The sequence below is a fragment of the Cephus cinctus genome, unplaced genomic scaffold (genome assembly GCF_000341935.2).
Source record: "Cephus cinctus unplaced genomic scaffold, Ccin1 Ccin1_scaffold0093, whole genome shotgun sequence".
NCBI classification, from domain to species: Eukaryota; Metazoa; Arthropoda; class Insecta; order Hymenoptera; family Cephidae; genus Cephus; species Cephus cinctus.
The window spans coordinates 365,239-384,969 of record NW_014332832.1 but is presented as its reverse complement, the minus strand read 5'-3'; the positions used below and the strand labels follow the sequence as shown (position 1 = coordinate 384,969).

General features: G+C 37.4%; 3 protein-coding genes across 8 annotated transcripts; 2 read left to right on the top strand and 1 right to left on the bottom strand.

Annotated features, from left to right (window-relative positions):
- The first annotated feature begins 2,323 nt into the window (after positions 1-2,323).
- Positions 2,324-9,966, top strand: LOC107273974 (protein Wnt-11b-1-like). The gene is made up of 6 exons (XM_015752684.2): positions 2,324-2,554; positions 2,662-2,905; positions 6,323-6,570; positions 7,100-7,446; positions 7,548-7,819; positions 9,753-9,966. The coding sequence occupies exons 2-6, from the start codon at positions 2,835-2,837 to the stop codon at positions 9,925-9,927; spliced, it is 1,113 nt and encodes a 370-aa protein (XP_015608170.1). The 5' UTR covers positions 2,324-2,554; positions 2,662-2,834; the 3' UTR covers positions 9,928-9,966.
- A 360-nt stretch (positions 9,967-10,326) lies between these two features.
- On the bottom strand, positions 10,327-19,731 carry LOC107273962 (EF-hand domain-containing family member C2). 5 transcript variants are annotated; one of them, XM_025091372.1, is made up of 15 exons: positions 14,589-14,711; positions 13,649-13,930; positions 13,391-13,582; positions 13,143-13,293; positions 12,824-13,047; positions 12,525-12,767; positions 12,227-12,453; positions 11,954-12,151; positions 11,730-11,872; positions 11,459-11,655; positions 11,252-11,388; positions 11,071-11,184; positions 10,788-10,967; positions 10,570-10,672; positions 10,327-10,500 (listed from the first exon to the last, which is right to left on the bottom strand). In XM_025091372.1, exons 2-15 carry the CDS (start codon positions 13,700-13,702, stop codon positions 10,351-10,353), a joined length of 2,313 nt encoding a protein of 770 aa, XP_024947140.1. In that variant the 5' UTR covers positions 13,703-13,930; positions 14,589-14,711; the 3' UTR covers positions 10,327-10,350. The 5 variants fall into 5 exon arrangements, with proteins under 5 accessions (XP_024947140.1, XP_024947134.1, XP_024947148.1 ...); XM_025091366.1 differs by lacking the exon at positions 14,589-14,711 and having other exon boundaries at positions 13,649-14,011; XM_025091380.1 differs by lacking the exon at positions 14,589-14,711 and having other exon boundaries at positions 13,644-13,722.
- LOC107274384 (cleft lip and palate transmembrane protein 1 homolog) lies at positions 14,838-18,472 on the top strand. Of its 2 annotated transcripts, none has more exons than XM_015753475.2 (6): positions 14,838-15,059; positions 15,363-15,947; positions 16,028-16,145; positions 16,215-16,418; positions 16,500-16,634; positions 16,918-18,472. In XM_015753475.2, the coding sequence occupies exons 1-6, from the start codon at positions 14,940-14,942 to the stop codon at positions 17,679-17,681; spliced, it is 1,926 nt and encodes a 641-aa protein (XP_015608961.1). In that variant the 5' UTR covers positions 14,838-14,939; the 3' UTR covers positions 17,682-18,472. The 2 variants fall into 2 exon arrangements, with proteins under 2 accessions (XP_015608961.1, XP_024947156.1); XM_025091388.1 differs by having other exon boundaries at positions 14,860-14,987.

Sequence of the window (19,731 nt, the reverse complement as noted above, 5' to 3'; positions counted from 1 at the left end):
TAACTGTGCGTCAATTATCCGACTGAGCAAGTTACACTATTCCGTACGTCAAAGTTAAAATTCATTCTCATTTTATATATATGAATTTTCTTATTACTCACCATCATGGACAGCATTATTTTTTGCCCTTCACGCACTCATTTTCAACTCACGCACTCATTTCACTCACGGTCAAAATCAGCTGAACGTGCACGTGTTCCTGACTAGTCAGAGAATAATTGTCAAATTGTTCTAATGACATTTACCTCACCTTCCCCTACCTATGTTATAACTGAAACATTTGATGCTTAACCGACATTTTTCTATGGCATCGAAATGCCACGTCACAGTGTATATTGAATTAATAAGACAAAATGAATGAATTAAAAATTAATTTTATAAAATATTAAATTTTAACAGATGCTTTGAGGGGAGCTTTTAAATTTCTTTCAGAGATTAGCAGATAAGTGGTAGAAAATTGCTATCAACGAGTAAGAAGTTGCTGGTTTGACAATAAAATGGCGAATGTTTGACGGCTCATCCCTTCGCAAGTGTTTTTGTCCGGCATCATTGTTTGGGGATTATGTAGATCCGCGAATCTCCTAGCCGGCTTTCGATGCCGTTCTAATGGGAATATCATGAGTCTCCACTGTGTCTGTATCATAAATTAGACTGAGCGAGTATCGCCAACTCAAATCTTAAAATCTTAATAATCCGACATTTAATATCGTTTATTATGGAGCAAGCAGTATGGTAATAATAAAAGAAACCCATAGAAACGACGTTTAAGAAAACAGTTATAAATTTCAAATGATTTCTTCAGCAGAGAGCTGTAGAAGGATAACCTCAAAATCAGCTGTTACGACAGGGAAATAATACGACGTTAAAAAAATACATAAAAAAGTGAAAAAAAGAAAAAAATGAAAAATGTCTTTGTTGTTTATTTTTTCCTACCAAAGAGAAGCTCTCACGGATCATTAGGCAAATCTCTATATTTTGCCAAGGGCTTGCTATAGCGAGCACGTGTAAGTGAGTGTAAGTATACTCGATGAGGATAGGACGAAAAGAGATGAAGAGAAGAGAAAAAAAAATGCATGGAAGGGCTAAGTCGTTTTTAATAGCCGAAACGCACAGCTGCTGCCACATTTGAATGTCCCCTGACAGATTACTCCAGGGACCAAATATATTATCGTCCCTTCGTAATAGCGTGTAAAAGAGAAAGAAAAATTAAATGGAATAATTTGGAATTTTACGAAAAATTTTCCTAAATCGTTTCAAACTGTCGCAATCGTATAAATAATTTTTAAAAATTTTCATAATTTCTTCACTCCCGATCCGCTTCTCAGCCGTTAACGAAAACAGAACGAAAAGATCCTTTAGGATGTTCCTCGAAATTTTCAGACAGGTATAATTCGATGTGAAGACGGGACGACGTGAAAAGACCGAAAAAGGTAGAAAAAAAGGCAAAAGGAAGTCTCCCCGTGGTATTATAGGCGCGATCGTGCTAATTATCGATATGAATGACTCGACCGGATCGGCTTTTGTCGGCATTGAGGATACGCCCTAAACTTTGAACAATTTTGCTTGGAATGCATTCATTCCATTCCACTCGAGCATCCGTTTCATTTCCCCATTATCACCCGCTGTACCTTCGTGTGTTATAAAAAAAAAAAATAATGAACAAAATATTATAATTTAAAATTAAAAAAAAAAAATACCACAAAATCTTATTTACCTTAAATCTTTGATTGAGTAAAATCAATGAGGTAAGATTTCATAATAATAATAATAGCAATGATAATTACTGCAAGCTCAGATAACTATCGAATCGGAGTCCTATATTCGTTATGGGATCTGGAAAGCTGAATGAACGTGGGCAACTGACGTAAAAGTTATTGGAGATTTGGGCGAGGTGGAAGGGTCCGTGGGAGTCTCCTCATCCTCCACCTCCACCACTAGCATCACCTCCGCCTCTACCTCGAGTTTATTCTTGAGGTGCTTCGCCGGCGAGCACTTCACATCGGCAGTCCTCCTCTTCCTCCAATCACGTCGCGCCGACACAGCTTCAAGCTCAAAAAATTATTTTCACCACTTCTGCACATTTTTACCATCCTCGACACCCTCATTCAATTTACCTTTTAGTCCAACCTTATATTCTTTAATTCTTTGCTCCTTCCATGGTATCGCTTACTTCCTTGCTTGTCTGAAACGGGACCACTTTTGGATCCTTGGTCCTGCTGCGGGACATTTGCAAAGAAAGCACTGAGGAGACTTTTGGAAATTTTTTTTGAATTGCTGAAAAATTCAAAATTGCTTTTTTTTTTATTTGCTACTCTTAATGACTGGATCGTTGATTAATTTTTTAAATTTTTATATTTTTGGTTATTAATTTAATTGCTGTTGATCGGTGTCTCCGTTTTGAAAAATTCATACGATACTTACAGCAAGGATCGATTTGTGCTTCACACTGCGGAGAAAGGTTTAATTTTAATGAACGCGAAGTTCGCGTGACTGTGCATAGTAGCGATAGTCGCCCTGAAGTGATGAAGTTTGTGTTGTGGCTATGAATGAAGAAGTGAGTGGATGTTCTTGTGTTTTTTAAGACGTTTATCGAGAACGAGTGTCTTTTGAAATTTAAAGAAAATCAGTGCGGTGAACTTAAAATAATTTCATTTATTACAGAATTTTTTGAATTCTCCTTCCGGTGGAGATGAATTCGAAAAATTTGTTTTTTTCGACGAAGAAACTTGTATTTCATGACGTGCGTTTTGTAATCGGTGCTTAAAAAATCGAAAATCCAAAAAACCAATACAACCAGATATATTCAGAAGGATGTGAAGCGTAGGACAGATACCATGCGGAGAACGAAGTGCTGCCTTCTCCTGTTCGTCCTTCTAATTCACAATGGTTGCTGCATCAAGTGGCTGTAAGTAATCGAAAAAAAAAAACATCCACTTCAATTTCATTTCTTAATGACTTGTGTCACGTTCACTAAATTCTATCGTTGAAAATGATAAAATCCAAAACTTCGAGTTGTCCGCGCTGCTTCGTAATATAGTTTCTCGAATGAACAGCATTCTTAGAAAATTCTCACGCTCTTACACGAAGATAGCCGAAGTCCAGCGGAAGATTAATGTAGGCCCGTTAATGAGAAACAAATAGTATAGGTAGGCAATGGGTTGGCTAAGAGGAAAGCGGACTCCTATATCATAATCCTGCAGCGCTTCATCATCCTCCCTCCCTCAGGGACGATGAGGTTTAGACAAGAAAAAAGGAAGAAAAATGAAAAAAAAAAGACAACCAAAAACGTACGCGATAACTACCAGTCGTGCTTCCAAGTGCATTTGAATATGTTACAAAATTATTAACCCGATCAACTGGTCCATATAGAAGATATCGTGAGTATACGTGAATCTCGGATAAAAATATTCATACCAAAATAACGATGCACTGAAAAATACTGGAGAATAATAAATATCGCTAATGGGATGTACGATGAATAAAAAAAAAAATTCATCAATTATTTTATCATTTTCCATGGATTAACTTGCGACTGTATTCGAAGCGCCGTAGAATATGTCAATGGTTACGAGTACCGCGCTAACTAATCGCAATGAAAATAAATTAGGGGAAAAAATGTGAAAACCCCGAGAAATGAGAAAAATGTAAGAAAACAAAAAATATAAAAAGAAAATAAGGGTAGGACTAGCGTCTTCACGGTACGAGCCTTTATAAATCACGATCGGTGGCATGCACGGCCCTCTCAATCTTTCTCTTAGTTTCTCTTTTCTTCTCTCTCCTCCAGATTCCGCCGCCCGTCGTCTTGTCTTCCTTTTCCTCATTCACGCTTTAATACCTATATACAGATACCTGCTTGCACGTAAGCACGCATACCCACTACCCCACGGATATACGAACGTTAGATCGGACAACCCCTAATATTCTCGTATTTTGGTCTCGGCGGTTTGCACGCAAAACTGCCATCACTCCACCATTCATCATCCGGCCTCTGGTCCCTTTCGTGCCGGAAAACATCCCCGAGGAAATTCTCTTCATGGACCTCGAAATATCAACAGCGATTAGCCCGTGCATTCTCGGCGGCAAAACAAATGCGATAGAAATGGTCGATGGGGTAGTTTGGGGTGGTAGAAAGGGATGACAAACGGATGAAGATAATTTCGTTAAAGCGAAGAAAAATATTATTGTCAAATTTGTATTAATTTTATTAACGATTAATCATTCGTTACTTTTACCCCTCGGCCCGGATCGTATAAGGGTAGAAAAATAAATTTGATCATTTCATCGATACTTTTAATCGCGACGTATAATTCTCATACTCATAACGTATTTAATAATTTTTTTTTTTTTTTCAATTAAATGAAAACTCATATTTCATTATGGATATTAAATTGTTTTATTCGCCCGTAAACCTGACGATCGATTAATGACGATCGATGGAAACGGGAGGACCGTGATAAATGGGTGAAGTGGGTCGCAAGTGGCCGGATTCGTTGCTATTAATCGTCCGTGCCAATTTCACAATTCCGACGTTAAATAAATCACGATCACGCGCATAATCCCTTTGGTGTAACGTAACACAATATACGTTTACTCATTGTAATATCGCATTAGCGTCAAACAGCTGTTTCCACCTGCAACATAAACAAGACGATACCCACGTAGCATAGTCGTATGCCAATCGCCATAATATTTCAAAACTGCCAAATTAGCATCTAACGACGACACGCGTGAAATAAATATTCAAGACATAACGAAAATTGAATATCGTTAATTGATAAATAAATGAAAAATTGGATAATAACGAAATCCATAAAAAAAATTATTTTAACGGATAACCAAAATAACAGTGATTTCAATAAGCAAGAGACGTACGATTCTATTATAAATGATATCATTGATAATAAACGCAATGACTCTATCGTCGACATAAAATTGATATATGTTAAACGATATAAGAAAATATGACGATAAGTGTTATTGTAAATAATAATAAGCATACGAGTGGAAGAATTGCCAGCGAGGGCAATCTATCGCAATTAATATTTAATATGACGTAAAGAATGAGGAAATGGTACCGATCAATCGTCATTATGGTATCGATGATAGAAATGCATAAATATAATAATGGTCGGCACGATAAATAGTAGCGGCGTGCAGAAGATAGATACGGATATCGTACGCGCAATAACGCGTGGGCAGAGATAAAGAGGGTTCGTATTAATAATAATCGTACGTGGCAATTTCGCAATTCCGGTTGTAAATCAATGGGCGGTCGTAGTTAGCGGCATTGATTTAAAAGCGTCATTCACGTAGGTACTCTGGTACGTACTCGTATGTACACGTGAGAGGTCAGCCATGGGTACAGACGTGTGTCTTAGGTAGCATTAGCATCGCGTGGCCATTTCTTCGTAGGCGAGACCAAACGAGGGCCGTTATCGACGGCATAAACAGTGCGCTTTATACGGTTTACAAATCAAAACTCATTTCGAAAAGTCATGCCGACCCACGACTTAAGGTACCGTCACAATCGCCGTCGTCACAAGAACCAACCATCAGACAGTTTATGTTCCTGGCATTTTCATAGGAATTATCTTGTACGGGTTTGCTCCTTAAGATCTATAGTCTACAATGTTTAGTTAATTTATAGCGAGCATACAAAGTATATATTAAAGTAGCGTGGCTTTGGTGCTATGGATGATGATAAAAATTTTTTAATAATTTTCTTATAAATTTTTTCATATTCAACATTGAATCGAGATTTAATTTTGTCACTGGTTTACTTTTATTTTATCTGATACCAGATTGGGTTAGGTTCCGATAGAGTTTAATGAATTGAAAATGAAATATTGGTACGATCCCAAAATTGTTAAAGGGCAGACGGTGGGATAGGAGGTCAAATGACCGTGGAAATGAGGTTCGTTGCGTAAAGAGTAGAAAGGGGTGGAAAATGGTTATGCGAGTACTATGGGCCGTTGATAGGGTAATTCTGAGGTTCGGGCCTCGAAAGGGGTTGGTAGTGCAGCCATTGCCTTGGCAGTTATACGTCTAGACGTGAGTCGGGCCATTTGGATTTTCAGGTGTTCGTAATTACGGGCCATAACCTCGCGAGGCCGGATCGGCCTAAGCGCCCTGTAATTCTCGAAATTCAACCCTTGATTTACGGACCTGTACGCCCCTTCGTCCTACGAATAGACATTTTTCCTCATTTTACGAATTCTTTAGAGAAGCGAAGCTTTTAACGGAGACTATGTACCAAAGAATTTTCACAGCATCTTCCGTCTGTTGCAAGATGACGTCAGAAAAAAAAATTTTTTATACACAGGGCTCTCGGCCACAGCAGCAACGAAATTCAGCAACCATGGACCAGAGAAGCTTGCACGGGTTTGCGAAGTGCTGGGATTCTCGAACGGAAGCAGGCTAGGGCCTGCAGAGCGGCACCGGAAGTGATGCCCAGTTTGGTCCAAGCTGCCATAGATACTTCCGCAGTATGTCAGCACTCCTTCCGGAATCGCCGATGGAATTGCAGCAATATCGAACGAGCTCCTGATTACACTCCTGAACTTCTTACGGGTATTTTTTTTTTTAATTTTCAATTACGTTCCTCAATTAAAAAAGATGAATATTCCAAAAATCCATTTTTTAACAATTTTTCACGGATAAGTTATCGGTACGTTTAACGAGCTCGAAAAATATTTAATTATCGTATCCGATCGGCATGAATCGTAGTTTAATTTTTTTGTTTCCCTCCAAAATTCCATAGACACTTCTCATTTCGCATACGTTCATATATACACCATCTTCATAATTAAGAGGCAGAGATGGTCGGTCGTATTCATGAGGATGATATTAAGGCTGGTCCTTTGACGTCGGTCAGATGAATGGGAAGACCCCAAGAGGAAACTTCTAATTAGTCGCATTTACCGAACCACAGAGATGCGCGTGTCTCTTCGTCATACGTATATTGGCTTCTTCGTCGTTCTTGCCAAATGAATTAATTAGATCAGATTTTCGAAAAAAAAAAAAAAAAAAACATTCAATAAACTCCGTCAGGTAGACAAGAGAATAAGTTTTAAATGAAAAAAATAATTGTTACCAATAGGAACCAGAGAACAGGCATTTGTATACGCAATGTCAGCAGCCGCAGCTGTTTGGCGTTTAGCACGTGGTTGCGCACTAGGTAGTCTGGCATCCTGTTCCTGTGCGACACCACCAAGACGAGAGCCACCATCACCATCGGCATTGACCTCTGCATTCTCAGCCTCCTCGATCACCTTCGGTGGTTTGGCTTCGAGGAGTTCATTCAAGTGGGGTGGCTGTGGCGATGACGTTCGATCTGCCTCCAGAATAGCAAAACGCTTCCTCCAGGGTGCGAGCCCGCCAGCTTTTGGCTCTACCGGCAAATTCTTACATGCAGTCAACATGCACAATCACCGTGCAGGAAGAAGGGTCAATATTTATCTTGATTAATAAAAAAATCTAAATAATCATTGTACACGGTATTCGACTTTCGTAAGGTTTCTTATGTCAATTAATCACAACAATTTAAGGCCGTGGAACAATCATTGAGCCTTGAATGCAAGTGCCATGGCGTTTCGGGATCCTGCAGCGTTCGTACGTGCTGGAGAGGTCTGGGTTCCTCGGGACCTGCTGTGGCTGGCGCCAGACTCCTTCGTAGGTACGCTACTGCGGCGGAAGTCAGGCCCAGATCTGGTGGTCGACTTCCGCCACTATATCATCACGATAATCTCCTTTACACTACCAAGAGTCCGGATTATTGTTCGCCGGATAAAAATCGTGGCAGTCTGGGTACCATTGGCAGGTGAGTAATTTTTCTTTTATTTTATTCTACTTAAACTTTTCATTTATACCTCGCTATATCTCATTACTTGTATAATATATAAATTATGCAAATAAAAAGGAAATCTGTAATTCAAGAAAATGTTTCACACAGATCATCAACATTATGTTCCGAAAGACGTTTTCTCGGCAGTTGGTAATACTGACTTTTAATTAATTAATACCAGCTATCTGTAAATTCTTATAGCGAGAGAATACAATTAAGAGTGAGGAATACGTCTTTCCATTTCCTGCGCGCCGATTGGATCGTAAAGAGTCCTTTACGATGTCGCTAATGGCCCATTCGACCGACGGCTCGTAACGAAAGGACGAGCTGCCGTAAAAAAGCGAAGTTACCCTTCGCGACTGAATCTTTCACTACGCAAAAAAAAAGAGCGAATGGGGTTGCGTGCTAATTTTAAAAAAAAAATGAAGAAAAATAATAAGTTTACTATTTTTCGTATATCTGGAAAATAACACGGATTTTTTATATACCTGTGTTGTTATTATTATCGAAAATTAAAGTCCGTGTACTATCTTTATCGTACTGTTTAAATTCGTGGTACTGGAAAACAATGGAAAAACAATTTATGCTCACCGGTCCTGACCGTCTCTAATACTCGAAATGTTCACGATCACTTTTATGTTAATTCCATGGCGGAGCATGTGTGCCGAGGTGTAAACCGATTTGCATATATCGATATACCAACCACACAGGACGAATTCCGATGGCCGGTTCGTTCGTTATCTACTTGCCGAGACGATATCGCTTTATTTATGCGAGGGTGAACGTAATTATAAGAGAGAAGCGGACAGTCTGCGTTTTTGTTCTCCTTGGAACGGAGACACGTGGGCAATAGGGTGGGGTAGGAGAAAAGAAAGAAGGAAAAAAAAAAGGAGTACAAGAGAATGAAAAACCCGTTTTCCAAACCTGTCGCCATTTAACTTACACATTTTTCATTTCAATCTCGCATCCCTGATAAACGCGCAATATTTATCTTGATAAATAAGAGACATTATTACTCGTTATATTAGAAAAAAAAAAAATCAGTTGGATATACTTACTCGGAAAGAAGGTATAGAAAAAAATAAATAAATCCAACTCACGAAAAAAGATAGTCTGAAATTAAAAAAAATTATTTATACACGTGTTAAATATTTGGGCGGGAACCGTCAGACGATTTGAAAACCGATTCTAATCTTAGAGGTGAAGGCGATGATTATTTCGACAATCGGTAAGGTTAATCCTTGATTGCATTCGTCATGCATTTTCTCCTATGGTTATTATGCACGGCTAAACCCAAATTACACTAGAGTAACGTTCTTCGGATAATGTAAAAAAAGGAATTTTTTTTTTTTTTTTTTTTTTTTTTTTTTTTTTTTTTTTTTTTTTTTTTTTTTTTTTTTTTTTCTTAATAGGTTACCTTCTTTCCATCCTTATTTGTCATTACTCCTCTTATTCGTGTCTCTGTCTCCATTTTTCATACGGAAAACTTTCGACCTTTAGTCACCCAACTCACGGCTATTTGGGTTCTTTAGTGGCACGAGATTGCCAATTGGATTTAGGAGCTTGTCGATACGCCCATGGCGATAAACGTCCGATTTACGAGTAGACTCTTACTCGAGTCCCAACCAGGGCTAACCTGTAATCATAACCTCATACGAAGTTATCCCGTAGGCGTGTCCCGTTCATTACGATGGGGCCCGGCGCAATTATTCACGGACTTTTGTAACGATCTGTAATTTGGAACTTTTGAATCGTACGTCCTGTCGCGTTGCGTCAATCCTTACCAGATTTATCTCCCGACCGACTGCCTCGAAGTAAATGACTTCTAAGAGTCGCATTCGATTAATATCGAGGATCGAATAAATAACCGCGAAATTTGAATGTCACTTCCGTTCCTTTTGTTTTACAGACAATGCAATGGCAGCAGTTCTGGCTACGAAGGCTGCGAATATCTTTGCTGTGGCCGTGGACACGTTACTAAGACCGAAGAGATTCTCGAAAGATGCGAATGCAAGTATATCAGCTGCTGTTACGTTAAATGCAAAACATGTCGCAGTATCGTCAAGACTTATGAGTGTAACTGATGCATTTTATTCAATGATAATTAAATTTGATTATAATTATTGTCCTTTTAGTTACCCTCGTTAACGACAATATCAAGTAAAATGAGATTACTCTCGGTGGAAATTAATATTTGAGATTGTTACAGTGAGGAAAATAGGATTTTGTTTCTTATATGATTAGAGCTGACAAATGACTCTGGTGTTAATTTTTAGTAAGAATTATTATTATTATTGGCTCAATAATGGTAAGCCAACGGCAAGTGGCGTCATATTATTTATAACTGTACTCACGTATTTATTCATTGTGCATTACTTTATGTATTCTATTTATCAGCCGTAGGACTAGAAAGCGTGTTAGTTCCATGTAAATAGGACTTTGGTGTATTTGATGTATGTATACGTACAATAAAAGTTCATTGACAAATCATTGATTATAGGTTTCTTTTACTTTTCCTTTACTTCAGAGGCATTATATGCTGACGTGAAACTTTCATCGTTTTCGTCGTCCTTTAGATCCAGATCCTTTAAGAATGTACACCAATCCATCCCAGCACCACAATCTGGTTCTTTTTCCGAAGCCCACCATAATGCAGTCTGACCAAAAAAAAAATTGAATTTAATGTTTTTGAATTATATGTGTATGTAAAAAAAGGGAGTGTGTACCTTGACATTGACTGGAAGCACTGGAGTGACAGGATCAATTTTAGTATTCATAAATCTCAATAAATCGCAACAGTCGATTAGTCCTTCGTTATTCTTGTGGAGGCTGCGTGAATAAAAAAATGTAATTTTATTTGTAAAAAATGTTTAATTTTTAAAATATCTAATCTTCTCTGATTTTTATTGTTATTTTATGATAGTGCATTCTAAATTTTACATACTGATCCAACATCGAATTCAGAAGCTCAATGTCTATGGGTATTCGACAGCCACGAAGAATCGTGTAGAGCTCCGAACGTGGTAAATATCCAGATCTTGACCTATCCCAATGGTGAATAGCTTCGGTAAGTCGATCCAAGTCGTCCCAAAGAAACCGAGTAAGCTCCGTATGCACGAGACGTCTGTACGTTAAAGTAGTATGGATAGTGAAAAGAGGACAATTGCAGGAGTGTAGGTGTGTAAATTACGATGAATATTGAGAAGAAAAATGTTTTGGAAAATTACCTTACGTATTCGCGTGAATAAAAATCTTTTTTTTCATGGGACGAATAATGACGGGCAATCGTTATCATTTCTTGCTCGGTTATGTTATCGCCAAGGTACTTGCATAAGGCTTCCCTATTTTAATTAAGTATTTATTTAATTGATTATATAAATCGAGACAAATTTATTATTTTTAAGTCACCTTAATTTTTTGTATTCCCAAATTTGCATGTCTCCTTCCATTGGTGCTGGACTATAATCGCGTATGAAATCTTTGTATATCGGCTTGAGGGCTTTTCGTAATTTCTCCATAATCAATTTGATATTCGATTTTGGAAACTGAGAAATAGCGGTTAATTTTTTTTTTTTAATACTTAATGGTGAATATATTGTGATTATAGGATTTTACCTTGTCACAGTGCAATTCCATGTAACGGAGTGCGTATATGTCAGCTGATGTCAATTGAAAATGAAAACCACAAAGATTCACTCTTGCGCCGACATAAAAGTCCGAAGGTACGTAGTACTTTGGTTTTTTATTTGTGTAAATATTTTGACCCGGCAACATTACCGGCATTCTTTTTTGGAAAAGACACCTCTTGAAGCCTAAATAATTTGGGAACATAAATTTTTGGTAAAGATATAATGGTCATAAAAAAACCGCTCGAAAATAATTTTACCAGAATTCCTGGGTGCCAGTTCAAAAACTGACACGGTGTCATCCATTAGATAAACTCTGATGATAAAATGACGTTCCGAATTCTCAGGTATATTTGATATCATTTTTGCCCGAAATCTGAGCACGTGACTGTCAAATCCTTGTCTGGATGAAAAAAAATAAATTTTCTTAAATACACTTCTGTATAATGAAATTTTCAATTGGAAATTTTAAGTCGTTACAAACTTGTCATGATAGTAGAATTTTACGAAATCTACTTTGGGTGCCTGAGGTGTGACTGTAAAACAATTTCCAAGAGAATCATCGTATGATCCAAAACCATTATAAGGAGGAATGATTTTTTCAACACTGTAACACGTGGTCTTGTCTTTTTTTACATCTGCACGTTCCAATGGAGTAAAGTCGTCCAAGCCGTATTTTTGACTTAAAAAATTAATTATGAAAAAAAAAATTTATAATAGAATTATTAATTACTTTCATATATCCGCATAAACGTACCTATAATATTTTTTGGTAAAATCATCGAGATCGGTAATAACTACTTTTCTACCAAACACACTGATTTGAGCACCAATTATTAAATCATTGTCTTTGTAATAGTCTCTAGAAAGTCGTCCTGTATCCAAAGGGTCGACTACGTAATAACTCTTGGAATTATTTTCCCCAAGGACATTTAACATGGTGAAAGGATCTTCGGCACCAATTGGTTCAATTCTGGAGAAAAACTACGCTCGTTCGATTAAATAAAAATTTTTTCGACTAACTATGAATATTTTGATAAATAAAATATTATTACTTTTGGTATCTTCATTCGACGGAGAAACATGAATCCAGTGTCTCTGCCGGAATTCGGAGGAACATGTTCCTTAATTTCAATGGTGTCATCGGCTAAGTAATAATGAATTTCAAGATCATGAATGACACCATGTTCACTTTCAGTATCATCCCAATAGCCATAAAATCGAAGAATTTTTCTGTCAAATTTTAAAAACTTTCCCAAACTGTCGATTTTACGATTAGGTTTTTTTGGAAAAATTTCCTGAAATTCAAAATAATTACTAACGGTACATTTTTTCCTAATCACAAAACACCTACGGTCTTGCGTCGTTCTATGTACGGATCTGTTGGAATGTCTATGGGATCAGGTACAGGTATTCCTATACGGTTCAAAAATCTTCTAGTGAACTTGTCACAGTCTACAATTTTGTAAACTCTTCCAAAAAATTCGGGTTCTTTCCCCACATTTAGATCCAAAATATCGTAAAACCGATATCGAACTGGATCAGGCATTGGTATTCTTTGTCGACGTATCAACACGCCTAATAACAAAATAAAAAGAATTTTTTGAAATTTATTTGTTGTAAAATTTTGAAAAAATTTTATATTATTCTTTCAGTATAATGCACCGTTAAACCTTGCTCTAAGCCGCTATTGTCCACTGCCGGTTCAGAAACTTTGATTGTTCCGTCTTCCAAAAAGAAGCTGATTGTTACTACACGAATTTGGAACGAGGCTTCCCATCGCTCTTGAACAGTTTCTTGAAAGTAAGCCTTAAACATCAATCTCTGAAAGAAATTCGAAAAATATCTGGTAGATTTCATCACTGGGACTATTAGCACATAGACAAATAATGGAATACATATTTTTTAACGTTTACTATACCTGACCATCAAAGGCTAACCATGGCGGAAGAACCTGATCTTCCCCACGAGGATATATGGATGGATAACGACTAGGACGTGTAAATGGCGACGATTCACCGCCAATGCCTGATTTCAATTTTTCGGAAAGATAATACACGCCATCGTGAATTTTGTCAAATTGTTGTGACCTGTTAAATTTTGTCTGACCGATCTGAAGAGGTTTTCGTTTTTAAAACACTGTACAATTTTTTGGGGAATTTTTGATATTTTACCTTACCTTGCTATCAAAATTATATCCTGGTAAGCACGGTAACAATGGTGGACGTTTCATTGTATTATGAAATATTGTCTAGAAAGCAACGTTTTTAAATTGGGAAAAGTAACCCAGTTTACTGTTGAAATTAGACTTGAAAAAACCACGCTTGAAGTTAGGATGATCAACCAGTCAGGCGCAATTCCAACGCCATAAAAAATTCTTGTAAAAAATAACTTTCTCTAAAAACGTATTGTAGCTTGACCACGCACGTTTCAACTTTCTTGACAATCCTCCGATGAGATTCTAAGGAAAGTACATTTGCTCGATATATTCGTGTTTCCTTGGATACGTAGAAAATAAGAAATCGTATAGAACGAAACAGAATCAACAGGTGCATCAGAATTGATCAATGACGTTACATTTGTATAAAACGTATGTTTAGAAAATATTGAGGAATCATGATTTAATTACAAAATATTTTTTCAATCTTTAATCTTAGTAATTATATAATATATAATAATCAATTAATTGTCATACCCTTCATAAATCATTATTTTAAACGTGTATCCTGGCGCTATCTACCGACTAAGAACCTAAGCTCAAACTGCGTAACGTACAGTCAAACTCCGGGTAATGATACTTCAGATTCCGGGCATTGTTATCAGCTGAGCTTTAGGCACTGTTACAAGAGCACTTTCCTATTAGGGATGGCTTTGGTTAGAGAATGCCATTCACAACGGTTTTTAAATCAACACGAAGTACACACTAATTTGTTTTCTATATAAATTATTGTTAAATGTAGCTCACATTAAACCATAATTGAGTAGGAGAAGCAGTAGTAATATAAAAGGGTAGCGAAGACGTTATAGGAAATTTTGAAAATACAATTAAAATGATATAAATGAATAATATATTATATAATATATGCATCCATTATAGTATTGTATATAACGTTACGTACATTTGATATATTTCGTCTTCACCATCGTTCTTATGGCTTTATATTATAGGAATATGACTACCATTTGAAATTCGGTATATTGCAGGTTTGATCATTGATTAATGATAATGACGTGTACGATAGTTATAGTTCAATAGTTAAAACACTGTAAAATATTTTCTAAAAAAGCGAAGAAGATTTTTTATATTATACAATTCAGTTGCGAGTACATATGAGTGACTTGCGTTTTCGAAAGCGGCTGACTATTTCCAGTGCGGTGTCGTCACTTCCGGCATTTCCGCTTAGGTGGCCGTACTCGAATACATTTCTTTTTGTTCTTATCAGTGTTTAGTGTACTCACGAGAAGCGAAGATGGCGAACGAGGAGAATGCCGTTGCTCGCAATTCTCAAGAGAATGAGGCACGTATTGGGGAAAATCATCAGGGAAATGGAGAATTAGTTGCGGCTGAGGACTCTACCGGTGAAAGAGACGTGCGTCAATAATTATTATATATTCCGTATGAATTAATAATTTGTATTTCTAAGCGCCAAGGCTACGTATCGAATTCGTAAATTCGTCTGCGACATTACTGTCGCAGACAAAACTAAAATCCTGTGTCTCGTTTTGTTATATTTTTATAACATTGTATCATTACATCTTGACGATTCTAATTGTGTTTTCTTGTAGCTTCATCATGAATTATGCGTTTTGTTGCATTTTTGCATTATGGAGCATGATTCTTTGGAAGTCCCATAAGATTTTACGAATTAATTAATTGTGTCATGTGATTACAGATCAATGCCGAGATCGACGAGGAGAGGAAGAAATACCAACCGACACGCTTGGAGTCCTTTTTTGCCTTTGCTAAGTCTATGATAATTCGGGCTCTTTTCATTTACTTCATCAGTTCATTCCTGAGACGACCATCAACTGACACCACTTCTCAAGCTCCTGTCTCCGGTGGTGTGCCACGTGTACCCGCATCAAATATATTTGAGAATGGAACACTTTTTGATCTGTATGTGTATCTCTCCGAGAGTGAAACGTTCAAAGATTTCAAAGATCCAAATGCACTGGTATGGTCGGAACATAGTTTAATTTATGGAGATTGGTACAGTGGCCCAAATCAAGATGGTAGTAGGGTATTTAAGCATAAATTCAGGCCATCCAACCAGCTCAAGCAAAATGGTTCGATATATATTCATATTTATGCCACTAAAAGTGGACGTTTACCAGATCCAAGTGCTGGTAAAGGAGTCTATGCAGGGGACGAGATGTCTTATTCGAAGAAAATGTTAAATAAATTCAAAAGAATTAGGTACCAGAAGAAACATAACTTATTGACTGGTCAAACAACGGCAACTGAATTGGAAATCAAGGTACGATCTAATGTAATCTTACAAGTATTATTATCATAGTGATTAGTAACTAGTGCTCATTCGGTTGGTTTATATTTTAGAAAGCTGAAATAATGGATCAAGAAATCGTATCACATTGGCATCCTAATTTAACAGTTAATATGATAACGGATCAGACTGCTTGGGTGCAGGGTCAAGTACCACCTCCATTAGATGAACGTAAGTAAATTGCAAGTTCAATCACTCAATGAGATTAATCCATGAATTAATCAACATATTTTTCATCAGATATCTATTTTTTACCTGGCGGTATGCAATACAAACCCGTTATCTACCTGAATGACTTCTGGAATATGCAAAGGGATTATCAGCCATTGAACGACACCATTGAGGAACTTGAACTTCGTTTGACTTATCAACCACTGTCCTTATTCAAGTGGCAACTTTATTCTGCTCAATCGATGAGAAATAAATGGATGCCATCTTTCATGGGTAAGAAACGAAATTTATCGAACTGTTTGAAAATCAAATAGACTAAGATAGTAATTTGGTGTACATGTTTTACATCATCAGATACAAATGAGGAAGAGGACAACGATCAAGATACTCTGAAGGAGACACTTCTCGAGACTAATCCCTATCTATTGGGTCTGACTATGGCTGTTTCAATTCTGCACAGTGTTTTTGAGCTCTTAGCCTTTAAAAACGGTAAGACAACATCTACTTATTTTAGTCATTCTTTTCTCCTGAAGAAACTCGAGAGATGTCTCGAGATGTCTTATATAACCATAAAAAGCAAATAACGTCTGAGTAAGCATAAAATATGATTGATACCTGCGCAGCAATATTACGGCTACTGTTGTTTATTCACATGAACATCTAAAAAGATAACATCGTGTCTCCTCGCAGAAACAATCATATAACATGAAACACGTAATGTAACTAAGATTCCATGTATCACTATGATGGTATTTTCTTTCCCTTATTACAGATATCCAGTTTTGGAACAATCGTAAGTCCCTGGAAGGATTATCAGTCCGATCTGTTTTCTTCAACGTTTTCCAATCATTAGTTGTACTTCTTTACGTCCTGGACAATGAGACTAACACCGTCGTTAGAATTAGCTGCGCTGTTGGACTCTGTATTGAAATATGGAAAATCAACAAAGTAGTAGACATCAGCATAAACAGAGAATCCCGGATTCTCAAAGTCTTTCCTAGAATAACCTTCCACGATAAGGGATCGTACGTAGAGTCTTCCACAAAGGAGTACGATAGACTGGCCTTCAAGTATCTATCCTGGGCCTTGTATCCTCTTCTGGGAGGATATGCCATCTACTCCTTGATGTACCTGGAGCACAAGGGATGGTACTCCTGGGTACTGAATATGCTCTATGGATTTTTATTAACGTTCGGTTTTATCATGATGACGCCGCAACTCTTTATCAACTACAAATTGAAGAGCGTCGCGCATCTACCCTGGCGCATGATGTCCTACAAATTCCTGAATACGTTCATCGACGACATCTTTGCTTTCGTCATAAAGATGCCCACACTCTACAGATTAGGATGTTTCCGAGATGACATTGTTTTCTTCATATTCCTGTATCAGCGCTGGATTTACAAAACCGATCACAGCCGAGTCAATGAGTTTGGCTTTTCTGGCGAGATGGAGGGTCAGCTGTCAATCGACTCCGAGCAAAAAGCACTGCTAGACAGCAGCACGAAGGAGGAGTCATCCAAGAAAACTGATTGACGTACATCAGGACCTTCTGGTGCGAGGCACGTTAAGTTAAATTGACTTTAAATTAATGAATTTCGCAGTACCAAAGTACATAATAGTCGCCGCTTGTGTGCGCGCGTCTGACACATACGTTTGCTGCGACTCTTAATATAGTCGAATGCAGAGTCGGATACCGCAAAAAAGAAAATAAGAAAAAGCAAGAGGTGGAAAAGAATATCGTAAATATGTATTGGTACTTTTGCGAGTAGTTATAACGACATAGGCGCAGTCTCGATAATTGTTATTCTGTTGTATTATTTTGCGCCTCTCTGTCTCGCAAGATGACAGTCACTTACCCCCATTAGAAAGTCAATGCTGCCGCCACAAAATGTAAGATAACGTGGAAGTTCTGACTCAATATGAATCATACGTAATGGTGAATGATAACCAATAGCGCAATAAAAGAGAATGTAATAATGGTTCAGATTGATTTGTAAAGGACTTTGTTGTACTACTTATATGTGGTGTAATGTGTTGAATGGCTTTAAAAAATCTTATTTCAACGATGGTGAAGAATGGCGAAGAAGTAATCTTCCAACGCACTTGCATGACTCATTGCATTCGAATTTCTCCTTAAATTCTTACCTAACATGTTCATTTGGTAATGTAAAAGCATACAGTGCAGGATTTTCAATAGAAGATTACTTACTACGACATTGCGCTACAGTATATTCCTTATTGTTGTACATTACTATTAAAGTGCGTTGCTATTATTTCTTAATATTGTTTAGCTATATTTTGATCTGAAGAAAACTTTGCGACTATGCACTGGGATTGTTATTGACGGCAATTTGCTTCTATCAACCTTTGACCCAGCCTGATCGTACACGTCATGTACTATATTGGATTATATTAAAATCTGAATAGGGAGTCCTTTCAAATTCGAGATCTAATCATGAACTATATCATAGCAGAAATTCTAAATATTAAAATTTAATCCATATTGGTGTAGGTGTGTAATCGCTGAGAAGTATGAAGATGAATATTCGAAGACATCCGAATGTATCCGAATACAGAGATCAGTAGGGAGATGCACAACGCTACGGTTTTAGGCGATACCAAAAATATGGCGCTAAAGCGGCGAGTCCGGGAATAGAATTTTGTGATCATCGCCTCCGTCGATAATGCATATCCCGTCGTAGCCGAGCTGAACGTGATCACGAACGGGTAGCCTGGCGGGCAGAGTCCTCCGCTACTTATCGCTGGTTCCCAAAGCAACACTTAGAACGAGACAACTCATCGGATATAGCCTAAATACTTTTTTTCTTTGCAATCCTAAATTCGATCGCACAGTGTAAGCTCGGTAAGTTTAATATGACAAAAGCAAGCAACTCATGTCTGTCTGCACTGAAGCATATGATGCCACAAGCATATTTAATACATATTTTACCGACGTTGCGTAGCAGAACGATTGTTGACACCTATCAGGAACTGTAGAACTTCTCGAGAGCTATTGAAAAAGCCTATTGTTTAATCATTTTTAAGAGATTTTATAAAAGTGCGATGGACTTTTATGTACTTGCGACTGGAGCTGACATTCGTGTATCACCTCCATTTTTGTAATGTTAATATAATATGTATTATATGCATTAATATAATATATATAAATATGTATTTTAATAGAGAGTCCACAATGTTCTTCTCTCGTCAGCGCGCTATCAACGCGAAATTGGCAAAATCCAGAAGACTCGCGTGGACGAGGAAAAATTATTTAGTACACAGCGGAATCTGTGGTTGATCACTCGGAAACAAGAATAGCTGGAAATATAGTCAGACACTACCGCGCAGCATGGGAACACTTTCGGAATGCATCACCAAAATCTCGCATAAATATAAATCAGATCTATGCTATACTTCCGGTATCCGCTGAGTATAGCAAATTTATGGCTTTCAGCATGGCCGCTTACATAAATGATTATGGTGAGTAGAAAAAAAAGGAAAAAAGAAAAAGACTTACCCCAGGATCTTCGTCTGCCTTTCCCTTGTCCATTTGTATTGTTCATTGGTCCAGTACATCTTTCGA